This window comes from Mastigoproctus giganteus, chromosome 13, assembly GCF_048544385.1.
Source record: "Mastigoproctus giganteus isolate SK-2022 chromosome 13, ASM4854438v1, whole genome shotgun sequence".
NCBI lineage: Eukaryota > Metazoa > Arthropoda > Arachnida > Uropygi > Thelyphonidae > Mastigoproctus > Mastigoproctus giganteus.
In genome coordinates, this window is record NC_143587.1 from 55,297,028 (window position 1) to 55,309,451 (window position 12,424).

At 36.2% G+C, this 12,424-nt stretch overlaps 1 protein-coding gene across 2 annotated transcripts in view; it reads right to left on the reverse strand.

Annotated features, from left to right (window-relative positions):
• Positions 1-12,424, reverse strand: part of LOC150076070 (uncharacterized) — a 102,744-nt gene that overhangs the window by 29,813 nt on the left and 60,507 nt on the right. For both annotated transcript variants that reach the window (XM_090388003.1, XM_090388002.1), the window contains exon 7: positions 197-303. In XM_090388003.1, the coding sequence (XP_090244129.1) occupies positions 197-303 (107 nt within the window). The remainder of the gene's footprint in view (positions 1-196; positions 304-12,424) is intronic.

Here is a 12,424-nt window from a genome sequence, read left to right on the forward strand (position 1 = left end):
GTTTAGTGTTAAAACTAAACAATAAGTGTATTAAATATGGATTCAACATTTCATAGGGATAATAAGACTTTGCAGAAAGTGTATACAAATATAAAAATGAAATTTTTTTTCCATTAAAATTTAAAACAAATTTTGCAAATACAATTATATTTCTCAATTTGTTTATTATTAGCAGGTTCAGTTCTAAAATTCTTACCTTATCTATATAAGTACATCCCTGAAGCCCACTAACTGTACATTTCATGACATCAGGAACAGTAAAGTACGAATGAAGTAAAAAAGTGAATGAAAACTGATTGTTCCCTAAAACAGTAGTAATTTATAATGTGACTTCAACACTGAAACAAATTTTCAATAAAATATCACCAAAATAATGAGAATATTTTATAAATAATATATAAGTAGGTAATGAATGTAGCAAAGGGAGAGTAGGTAGTCTATTAAAACCGGAAGTCGAAATCATGGAATAAAACAATGGCATCTGTAAAATAAAAGTAAAAATAATATATTAAATTTACTTAATGCTGCAAATTCGATGATTTTAACATCTTCATCAAGGGTCAGATGTCAAAACCAAGGGAAATGCAGCAAGAAGGCCCCTTGTTTCTAACATGAAATACACGTAGCACATAGTAGATACAAAGAAACCAAGTTATAGATTCAGCATATATGGAAGCCGGACTAAGCGCAGCGGTTAATATATGGAATGCTGATGTTAATTTCATGGCTGACCCCACAGAGGCAGAGAAAGGAAAAAAGTAGGAAAAAATAATAAATCCATGAAATAAAAAGTAATTGCAAAAGCTGAAATAAGGAGTCGGAGCAGAGTTTAATAGACTACCTACTCTCCCTTTCCACATTCATTACCTACTTATCTACATTTCTTTATAGTCATTGGGTTCTTTCTACTATATATAGTAGTACTCCAGGTCTATAATCCTTCATAAATACCTTTTATAAATATATCTGTATCTATTACTATTAATTAAACTATATATATATGTTTAAAGAACAAATGATAAGGGGAGAGAAAAAGGAATAAAAGAAGAGAAATAAAAGAATAAAGTTAAAGAAAGATGCTAGTTTGCTTGCAATTCTGGCCACTGGCACCTGATGAGAGGCTGGTTTTTTAAGTTGTGTGTGTCAACATGCTCATTTAATCAATTATTATGTAATTATGTTTATTTTATTAGTTATCTAATAGTTATTTTCATCCTCTCTCTCTCTCACTTTCTTTAACTTTATTCTTTTATTTCTCTTCTTCTTTCTATTTTTTTTACTGTTCTTTTATTCCTTTTCCTCTCCCCTTATTACTTTATTGTCTCTGCTCTGCTTAGGTTTAACATTTGCTGCCTTGGACTGCACCAGACTACTTCCCCATTTTTCTACTTTCTTATTTCTACAATCACTTTATTTTTATTCCATTTAACATATATATAGCAGGTAATATATATAATATATGTAGCAGATAATATATGTAAAAAAAAAATATATATATATATATATTTTTTTTTATAGATGGGAGGTTATGTTTTTAATGTGGAGAGAGAACAGCAGATAGTGTAATCAACCAACGGGTTAGATAACATGGAAACACAGTCAGTCATAAAATAACACGATTCGAACCTGCAACACAAAAAGTCAAAAATATTATATTATAAATACTTAGTGCAGTACTTCAGATGATTTCAACGTTGTTAACGAGGGCCAGCTGTCAAGATCAATCAAAATGCAGCAAAAAGTAAGGCCTCTGCTTCTACCATGAAATATACGTGGCATATGGTAAAAAGAGACCAGGTTTTTAGTTTATCGTTAATGTTTGTAAGCCAGGTTAATCGTAATGCTAACGTATATATCATGACTGACCTGACAGCGGCAGAGAAATGATAGATAATAAGAAATATAGGTAGTAAACAATTACTAAAAATCATTGAAAGTTGAAATCACGAGATGGAGCAGACGGTCAGGAATCATACTTACTGATTTTGCAAACCGGAGAAGTGGAGACAGTTGTCCAGTGTACTGTGGGGAGAGAAAGAATGCTACGTGCTTGTTTCAATGACTATATGGTAGAAGCGACCACAGACGTTGGAATGCAGTAAGATATACAGGGTTGATGGAGGGATTAAACACAATGAGGCCACGTGTCCTAGGATAGGGGGAGAAGGCATAACGTACAAAATAACGTGAAAAAGATGCTGAATTTTGTATGAGGCGAAGTCAGTATGTATAGCAGTAAAATAGCATCTTGATATTGCTTTCGAAACCTAATCGCACACAAGAAACAAAAGATAGGGATTCAGAACGGTAAAAAGGAGTGTGAGGATGAGAGGAATTAGTAGTGCTCGGGTGGTCCATGGTCGCTAGCCCATTCCTGTAGTAGGACCCTGAACATAATTTCTGGGACTGTCTCATGTGTTTAAGTCAATAATGTTAATAATGGTGGAGGTAGACCATTATATTACCATTTAGGTTTTATTACCATTCATGATGAAAATATAATTACATATATTGACAATAAAAATAGTGAAAATTTGTAAAAAATAGTGAAAAAATACTCCTATGATAACTAATCGGTGGGCACAGGTTTTCCAGACCATGAGACACCAAAAAGGTTAAGGGGTATTCCCAATACATTATTTACACAGCCTGGATGTTGAGGATGTCATTATGCTAATATATTTGTCATATTTAAGGGTTGGTTAATTATATTCTTATATTTTAAGATTTGGAATGCTTTGTTGAAGTGGTAGCGAAGGTAGGCTGTCGGAAACTGATTGTCCAATAGCTTGTTATATGGGGTTATCATATTATGCTTTATCAGCCAGTTACTGTTACATATATTAACTATTCTGATGCATTGTGAAAGAATAACATTTGCACATACTTTTTCAAATATTAGAGTGCCGGTGCATATAGTTGACAACATTGAAATTGAAGGAGTCTCTTTTATTGTTGATGTTAGCATTAGTAGGGCATACGATGCAAGAAAGCAAGCTTATACAGCATCAACCAAAAAAACCCTCCCATTTCACCCCTCCATGTTGATGAATGTTTGTGAGCCATTAATATTAATATTCACATCTAGGTAATTTGCTGTACGGTTGTTGTCATTGGTTTTTTCCAGAGTCAGTTCTGGAGGGTAAATGTTGGCAAACTGTTGTATGAAGTTGGTACAGTTTATTACCAGTAAGTTGTCAATGTATCTGAACATTGATAGTTCAGTTGGTAATGCAGTTTCAGCATACTATAGATCAAGGTAAGACAGGACATAGCTGGCTGGACTTTTAATTCTTTGTTGAGGCTTTTAATTCTTTTTAAACAGAATTAAAAGCCTCAACTTTCATGGTAGATAAAAATCACAGGTAGAAATCAAATGAGAGTAACAGCAGCTTGGCACACTTTTTAAATTGAGAAATAGCACAGCGTGAAATGGTTGTTTACATTTCCTTCTGTGGTACTTTTTTTTTTTTAACTTATCCTCTTTAAAATATACAATTAAAAAAGTCTTGCAAAATACTTTTGGATATATAGATTATAAAAAAAAACAACCTCTCTGTGAAAGGATGTTGGATGTTTACATTACACTGAGTGTCTGCAAAGTCACTGTACACCACTACAAAATGCAATTTAAGGTATGACAGGTAGTTCCACTGTTCATAATACAGAAGTGACCTTGACATATGCAAGCAGTAACCTTCCTTCACTTGATTAACTTTCCTCCATCCCTCCCCTCCCCAAGATTTGGTTGCAGTTTTGTTAAGTTAGTTTTTTATTGAGACATGATTCAAATCAGTGGTTCACGATCCAGTCATTTAAGGTACAGGCAGAGAAAGTTTCAGAATGGTGGTGAATATACTGAAAAGTAACATGGGAGCTTTCAGTTTCTTTATGGTGTTATTCTATATAATGTAAATATATAACATAATGTAATTCTATATAATGAATTGAACTGTGAAGTTCAATTCAACAGGTTCAGTTTCTGATGGTAGGAGGTCTAGTAGAGCAACAGTCCTTATTGGAGGAAAATGTCAGTGAGGTTTCTACAAATGTATTAGGGAGGCTTCACCAATCAGCTTGTAGGTTCTATCAGCAGGTTAGTGTCTTGTGTACAATACACAAAGCACTGAGAAAACATCTACATCTGTATCCATACAAAGTGAAAGCAGGAACTCAAGGAATCAGCAAATGTTTGTACACGCATATGCATTACTGTGAGTAGTTCCAAAATGTAATTGCTGATAATGAAATATTTTAGGTTACTTTTCTCAGTGATTAAACAGCTTAATTTATTCAGCTACAATATATTTTATAGCTAAAATATGGCTGACAGAAAATTTGCACATGAATGCAGACACACCACTGCACTAAAAATTGGTGCATGGTGCACCATATCAAATAATTTTTTTCAAGAGACAATAAAATTTACTGCCATTCCATTCTTTATCAGACATTTGAGTAAGACAAAATTAGTGGAACATATTTCCAACAAGACATTGCCACTCTACATACTATTAATGTCTCCATAAAACTATGGGATATATCTGGAAGCACTTTAAAGAACATTTGAAATGAGCTATGAAAAAAAAACCACTGATAATCCTCCTGACCTTCAAGAGCAGGAGGATTATCAGTGGCGAAGCGTAATTAATTTGGATCTTCTCAAACGGGTAAAGATCCAAATTAATTACGCTTTTAATTTGATGCATTGTGAAAGAATGCATCAAATTAAATGGTTGTTGTTATTTGATTTTTAGGAGCATTAGCACATATTTCTATGCATCAAATTTCTATGGTTGTTGTTATTTGATTTTTAGGAGCATTAGCACATATTGCTCTGGGGATATGTGGTGGTCATTCCCTGACCTTTCTGCATCCTCCGTATTTGGTGGTCATGGGCTCGAACCCTGGTCTAATCAAGAAGTGTGTGCTACGCACTGCCACTCCTGCCCACCTGGCTACGGAGGCACCAAAGACGTATGGATGTCTGTCTGCATCACATGGATACCTCTTGTAAATACAGTAATACCCCGAAGTTACGCGATAGGTGGGTCCGACGAAAATCGCGTAAGTCGGGGTACAACTTTGCATATAAATACATATAAGTTTTGCTTAATTGGGACCAAGGACTAACAAAAACACTAGTTTAGAAGAAAAATATTAATAAAATTGCAGTTCTTTATACATATTAATACAAAATATGTATTAAAAAAACAAATGACTTACATTAAAAAGTTATTTCGATGTCGATGGCTTCATAAAATCTAACAAATTCGTCTGACGACACAGCGCGTTCTTTTTTTCACGCAGAATTTCTTCGTAGCAAGCTAATAATTTTTTTATTCCTTGCTTTGTAGCTATAACGCGTTCTTCGTTGGAGTCTATGTTTTCTAAAATTTTTAAGCCCTTTACAATTGAGCCCTTTTCAATTTTCAACCTGTCAAGTTTGCAATTGTCATGTGCTTTTCGCCGTTGCTTCATTTAGGCCTGTAGCACGTGCAATATCACATGGTCTTTCATTTCGCTCAAAGCGTTTCACAATTTCATATTTTTTTCTCTATCGACAGAGGCGGACTGGCAATAAGCCTTACCGGGGAAACCCCGGTGGGCCAGTGTGATTTTGGCCATAAACCATAGTATGAGGCCACTATAAATTTTCCCGGGTAAGAATTTTTGACCCAGTCTGCCTCTGTTTATCGATAATTGCTTTTCTTTTTCTCTCTGAATCTGCAGTGTCTTCACCAGGACGCTTCCTTTTCATTTTTAGGGAATAAAGCACAATTACAAAACGAGGAGGCACGCTTGATACGCATAAACAAAGCTGCGCGCATGTAGCAACTGAATAAACAACACCATAAAGGCAGAGATACACTATTAACACCTCACATTTCTAGGGGTTACTACCATAAAACAATAAAAATCCAGTTGCGTTTCTGCTAGTGGAATCTGTTATAAACTGGTAGTAAACTCGATCTAATTGCATTTGCGATTATACCGATAGCTGGAATTGTGTTGGTTTTTACGTTATTATGGTGAAAGTGTGTTTCCCCTTCACTGATATAAAAAACATAAAAGCAGCAAAGTTGAATTTTGTTCATCTTTCGCTCTCATTCTCCGCCGTCGCACCGTATATTGATAACATATGAAAAACGACCTTGAAGATAGTGGGCGGCAGCGTTGCCAAACGAAAAAATCAGGAACCGCGTAACTCCGAGTTCGCGTAAGTCGGGGTATTACTGTACAATAAATATTTTGTCAGCATCTGACCACATAAAATTTCGTTTCTGATAAAAGATATTTGATCTGTAATCATAATCTGACCTGAAACAATATCATCATCCATTTTTAAAATCTACACAAACATTCAATGCAGGAACTCTGTTTCAAGCACATTAATGGTGAGGTTAAGCTCCAAATTATTATCCAGATCAATGTCAGTCATGCAGGCACATGGGTAGAGAAAGTAGCACCTGTGTAGTGTGCATTACCTTTAGGATAACCCTCATAGAACACAATATTCCAGTGAAGAGGTATATTGCTTTTTATTTAAAGTGTGTGCCACTACTCAGACCCATTTAAATCCATTTTTGTGGAAAGCCAGGTAATGCTCAATGCTATGCACAGAATGAGGCTATGCCCTTCATTTACAATGACATTATATAGCTCTTTACCTGTAAACCCGTTTGACTTCATTCTGTTTACTGTGCCTTCTTGTCTCTAACATATTGTGAATGTTTCCCATTACTGAATTGCACATGTCTTTGCTGTGTCTACATGCCCACTGATGAAATCCCAAAAAAATTCAAAAACTTAATCCGGGTAGTGGCATACACTTAAATAAAACAGCAATATACTTCTCCACTGGAGCAGTGCATTTTATTTAGACTGTGTGATACCAACTCACAGTGAAGTGCCTCCACAATATAAAATCAGTGCACTAAGCAGTGAACTCAGTTTGCTCAATGATAAATGTCAGTCATACAGCCATGTATGTCTTTGTGTATAATGATTATATAGCTCTTGTACGGCTTTAGCTAAAAAGCTATTTGACTTCATTTTATTTACTGCTGGAAGTTAGGTTTTACCAGTTAAGGTCAAATAAACATTCAAAATATTTCTTTGGCATGAACAGACAAGAGTAAAATGGGTGAATCTGTTAAGAGTTATGCCTCAGAAATCATTGTAACTGAGTCATCTGTTTTATTCTTACTTGACCGTTTATTAATGGATTGCAATAGAGTAATTTCTTGCCAGGTGCAAGGGGAATACATTCATGAAAAGTACCACATTTGACAAAACTGCAATTAGCAAGACTAAAATCTCGTACAAAATCAGAAAAACAAGAAATAGGCCAATAAAATATTTAAAAAATGCAGTAAGCTTCATTTTCCACAAATACAGCAAAAAAACAATGATAATCAAGATAATAAGAAAAAAAAAAAGAAGAAATGCACTTTTCAAGCATCCATTTCTACAAATAAAAAATTATACTTCCATTTGTACACTTTTTTATTTTAAAGCCCAAACATGAGAGGTATTAGAACCTATAGTACTTAGTACCATGCATGGGTTGGAGGTTGAGAAGACAAAAGAAGGTATTTGTTGACATTAGACTTGAACTTCTGCAGACTAATTTTCAGGAAATATGTATGAAGGAAAATTGTTCCAGAAAACGGCAGTTGAATGAATAAATGAGGAAGATGAAAAGTTGGTTCTGTGAGTTTGAAATTGGACAGTAAATGGATGTTGGCTGGTGGGCAGCAAATGTTTGGACTGTTTTCAAAGAGAGAGCAGGAATTATTGAAACCAGTTCAGAACAGTGACCATGGAAGTACCTGTAAAAAAGGCATGCAGCAGAAACAGTACGTCTATGAGACAGAATGGAGAGACTCTGTTGAGATGAGTCATTAATTAACCTAACCTAAACTGCCCTCTTCTGAATGGAATCTAGAAGCCCGAGAGAGGTTTTGGGAGCACTGCCCCACATGTGAGAACAATATTCCATGGTAGGGCAGATTTGAGATTTGTACAGAGTGAACAGCTGTTTGGAAAAAAAGTAACGCCGAGAGTGAAAGAGAAAACCAAGTTTTTTAGATGCAGAAGAAGCAATATTTGTAATGTTCTTGTGCCAAAAAGATTAGAAGTCAGGGTGATCCCCAAAAGAGATATATCATCTTGCCTAGAAATCGGAGTGTCATCAAAGAAAAGCATAGGAGTAGAAGAATCCTTTTTGTGAGATATAAGAGAGGACTGAGTTTTAGTTTTAAAAGGATTAAAGTCAACTAAGTTGTCTTTGCCCCACTGGAGAATTACCTGGAGATCGGCACTTAAGGAATTGATAGCTGATATTCGAGAAGCTGAAGCTGATTGAGCAGGGTGAGGTTTCTCAAACTGGAAAGTGGAAGACAATGTGCTATCATCAGCAAAACTATGGATAGGATTTCCGGTCGATGGAAGGTTATTAATATACAAGAGGAAAAGAGTGGGGGGAAAAAACTGAACCTTGGGGGACACCACCATTAGTGGAGAAGTTAGAAGACAGCGAGTCATCTACCAACACCCTCAGTGAGTGGTCAGAGGGAAAACTGGATAACCAATTACAAAAAAACAGTTGGCAAATCATAAGATTGAAGCTTGTTTAGAAGACCTTTATGCCAAACATGATTGAAAGCCTTTGAGATGTCAAGAGCAATTGCTTGTGTTTCACCAAACGTTTCCATTGAATTTGTCCATAAATGGGTAACATAAGCTAGAATATCATCAGTGGATCGACACTGACGGAATTCATACTGGCGATCATTGATCAGATGCTAGGTTTCTAGATAGTTCTAGAGTTAGCAGTTAATTGATTTCCCCATTACTTCAGAAAGAGTAGAAGTAATTGCAATGGGATGATAATTGGATGGGAGGGATTTGTAACCCTTTTTAGGAACTGGCTGGATATGAGCAAATTGCCCACCTTTGGAAAAAAAGACAGTGAAAAAAAGGCAGCAAAGAACAGGAGTCAGTTCAGGAGTGCAGGTTTTGAGAACAAATGGAGAAATACCATCAGGACCTGGAGCTTTCTTAGCATCAAGATTCGTCAAAATCCTTCTGACATCCTTTTGATGGAAGACCACAGGAGGCATTGAATGGAGTGTGCTGGGAATGATGGGAGGTGTTTTACAAAGATCAGTAATACAGGAATTGGAAGAAAAAATGGTATGCTAGCAGGTCAGCTTTATCCTTAGCTGAAGTGACAATAGAGCCATCTGGTTTTGACAGAGTTGGGAGCAGAGATGTGCAAAAGTTGCGGCCAATAGTTTTGGCAAGAGACCAGAATACTTGGCTACCATTAGGGCAAAAAGCAAGTTTTCTACTCTTAGCCTGTTCAAAATATAGTTTGGACTGATTAATAACTGCTTTACAATTGTTGCGAGCTCTGGTTTAGGCAGAAAATGAAACTGAAGAATTGGAAACAAGCCAATTACGATATGCAACGTTCTTTTCTTCAACAGCCTTAGCACATTTATTGGAAAACCAAGGTTTAGATAAAGGACGAGATTTTAAGGTGGAGTGTGGAATAAAGGATTTCATTCCTACAAGAATAATTTCACTGACACGATCTGAGCAAAAGTTGACATCAGGAGTTTTGAAACAGTAATCTGGCCAAGGAAAAGAAGAAAAGAAATCTTGCAGGTCATCCCATTTTGCATTCTTGTAATACCAAACGACATGAGATTGGGAATAGCCATGAAATAAAGGCTCCATTGGAGAAGAGACAATCACCAAGTTGTGATCTGAGGTGCCTAAAGGACCACTCACTTCAAACGTGTACTTAGAAGGGTCGTTTGTGAGAAAAATATCACACGTGTTGGCTGTATGATTAGGATTGTCCGGTATTCTGGTAGGTAAATGTACAATTTGTGCGAGGCCATTAGTAATTGCAAAAGCCTCAGCATCTAGACCAGCTGGGTGTGTGTGACTAGAAAACGAAAGCCAGCTGGAGTTGTGAACATTAAAATCACCAAGGAAAGTTACACCACTGTTAGGAAAGTTGGTCTGGAGAAAGTCAAGTTGCAGAGAGAGGAAGTCAAAGAGTGCCAAGTGATTAGTGGAGTTGGGAGAATGGTAAAGACAACAGATGAATTTGACAGAATGAGGTAGAGAGATTTTAAGCCAGAGAAGATCGAAAAAAGGAGATTCCAAATTACCAAGTCTCTGACAGGGAATACCGCAATGGACATATGCACAAGTACCACCTTTGAGGCAAAAGGAATCATACAGCGAATAATTTGGGCAACTGAGATGAGCAGTGGTTGAATCAACCAATAATTGAGATTCTGTCAAAAAAAGTATAGGGTTTGGCAGACTAAGTGGAAATGGACATCATTGAGATTAGAACTGAGACCGTGTGCATTTGTGAAATGAAGTAGGAAGTGTTTGGGAGGTTTAGATCTTATCGCAGATAAGTCTGCTCTATTCATGGTGTATTCAATAGTAAGAAAAAGTTTGGGGGGGGGCATGCTAATGAAATTTTTGGATATGGTGTACACATGATAAGAATATACCCAGAATATACCTGTACACAATGTTACAAAAACAAGTCCAAAATATAATCCAGGAAAACCATAAATATTAATCAAAATCACAAAAATCTATAGAGAGGTGGTGACATGCCTGTGGACCACACTGTACATAATAGTACTGACAAACGTCTCACTGAGTGGTTTCTACATGCTTAAGTAAGCGCTTAGGCATGCTTTATGATTAGGAAAATAAAATTTGGGAGCCACTGGGTTGAAGAATAAATAAATAAATAAATTCTCTCTCTCTCTCTCTTTTTCTCTCTCTCTCTCTCTCTCTCTCTCTCTCTCTCTCTCTCTCTCTCTCTCTCTCTCTCCTCAGTAAAACCAGAGTTCACACATGTTCCTCCTGTCCAATTGGACAGGAGCCACAGGTGTGTGAGATCTGGAAAGTACATACATAAATTTACATTTTCTAAATAAAGTGCCCCTTTAAATGTACAAGTTGTTTTGAATCTTCCACAATACATGCCTGCTATCTCTTATTTATGTTTCCAACTAATATTAGACAATTTAAACAAATGGTAACATGAAAATATCTTTGAAAATCAAAGGAAAAGATTACATCTGTTGGCTGTGATTGTATGATTCGGGTCTGAAAAAAAGCCTAAATTCTCTGGATTTCTGATCCAAAAAATTTATGAAATTAAATTAAATAAAGAGATACAAAGGATATTACTGCATTAAAAATAATAATAACCATGAATGTTTTTTACATTTTTGGCAACAACTGCACTCCAACATTGCACAATCAGTTCAAAATAAGCATAAATTAATATTGAAAAGCATTTAAGTTCAAAGTTTTCATTTTTATAAATTTAAAAAAATTCAATCTACAGAGCTGGTCACTGAGGAAACCTCACTACTTTTAGCCCATACACATCTGGAAAACTCAGAAAGGGTTCATAGACTAGACCGAATCATGTACAAGGGGATATCAAAAAGTTTGTACCCTGACATAGATAAAACATCAGTAGGAAGATGCCGTTTTTAATAAGTTGTCTACATATTCAATAACTAACATGTGAAATTTCATTTCCGTAGGCGATCGTACACCAGAGGTGGAGCCCAGGATCTGAGGAAGGATACTATGGTTGACAAAGTGGAGTATCGAGCAGTGATCAAGTTCCTGCATTTGCAGAGCAAGAAAACTTGGGAAATGGACGAAGAAATGAAAGCTGTGTATGGGCAAAACTTTCCATCCTATGACACTGTAAAAAAGTGGAAATGGGAATTCCAGTGTGATTGTACAAGTGTCTTTGATGAGGTAAGAGAAGGAAGGCCATCAACATCCACGGATAGTAAGACAGTTGCAAAGGTTGAGCAGCTGGTACTGAGTGATAGACATGTGACAATTCACTTCATCGCAAATGCAGTGGGAATTAGTTATGGGTCTGCCCACAGCATTTTACATGACCATCTGCACATGTCTAAGGTCTCCGCATGAGGGGTTCCAAGATTGCTGACGCCTTTGCAGAAGCAATGTCGAATGCAATGTTCTCACCAACTGTTGGATTTGTGTAATGCAGATGTTGAGAACTTTTTTGATTGGTTGTTGACAAATGCTGGTTGTACAAAGTGGTACACCCAACATGTCAGGTGTACAATGAAGAAACCATTGCATGGATGCCGACTTGATTTGTCTCAGGAAGTCATCAGTGTAGCGGAAACATGGTTTCAGGCAAAAAGTGCAGACTTCTATGATCAAGGCATTAAAAACTGATCCATAGATGGGAGAAATGTGTTACTGTACATGGAGAGAGTACATAGAAAAGGATTAAAGTTCCTGTGAAGTTTCACCTTTCTAGAGCTATTATTTCTACGTAAGGATACAAACTTTTTGATACCCCCTCGTATAT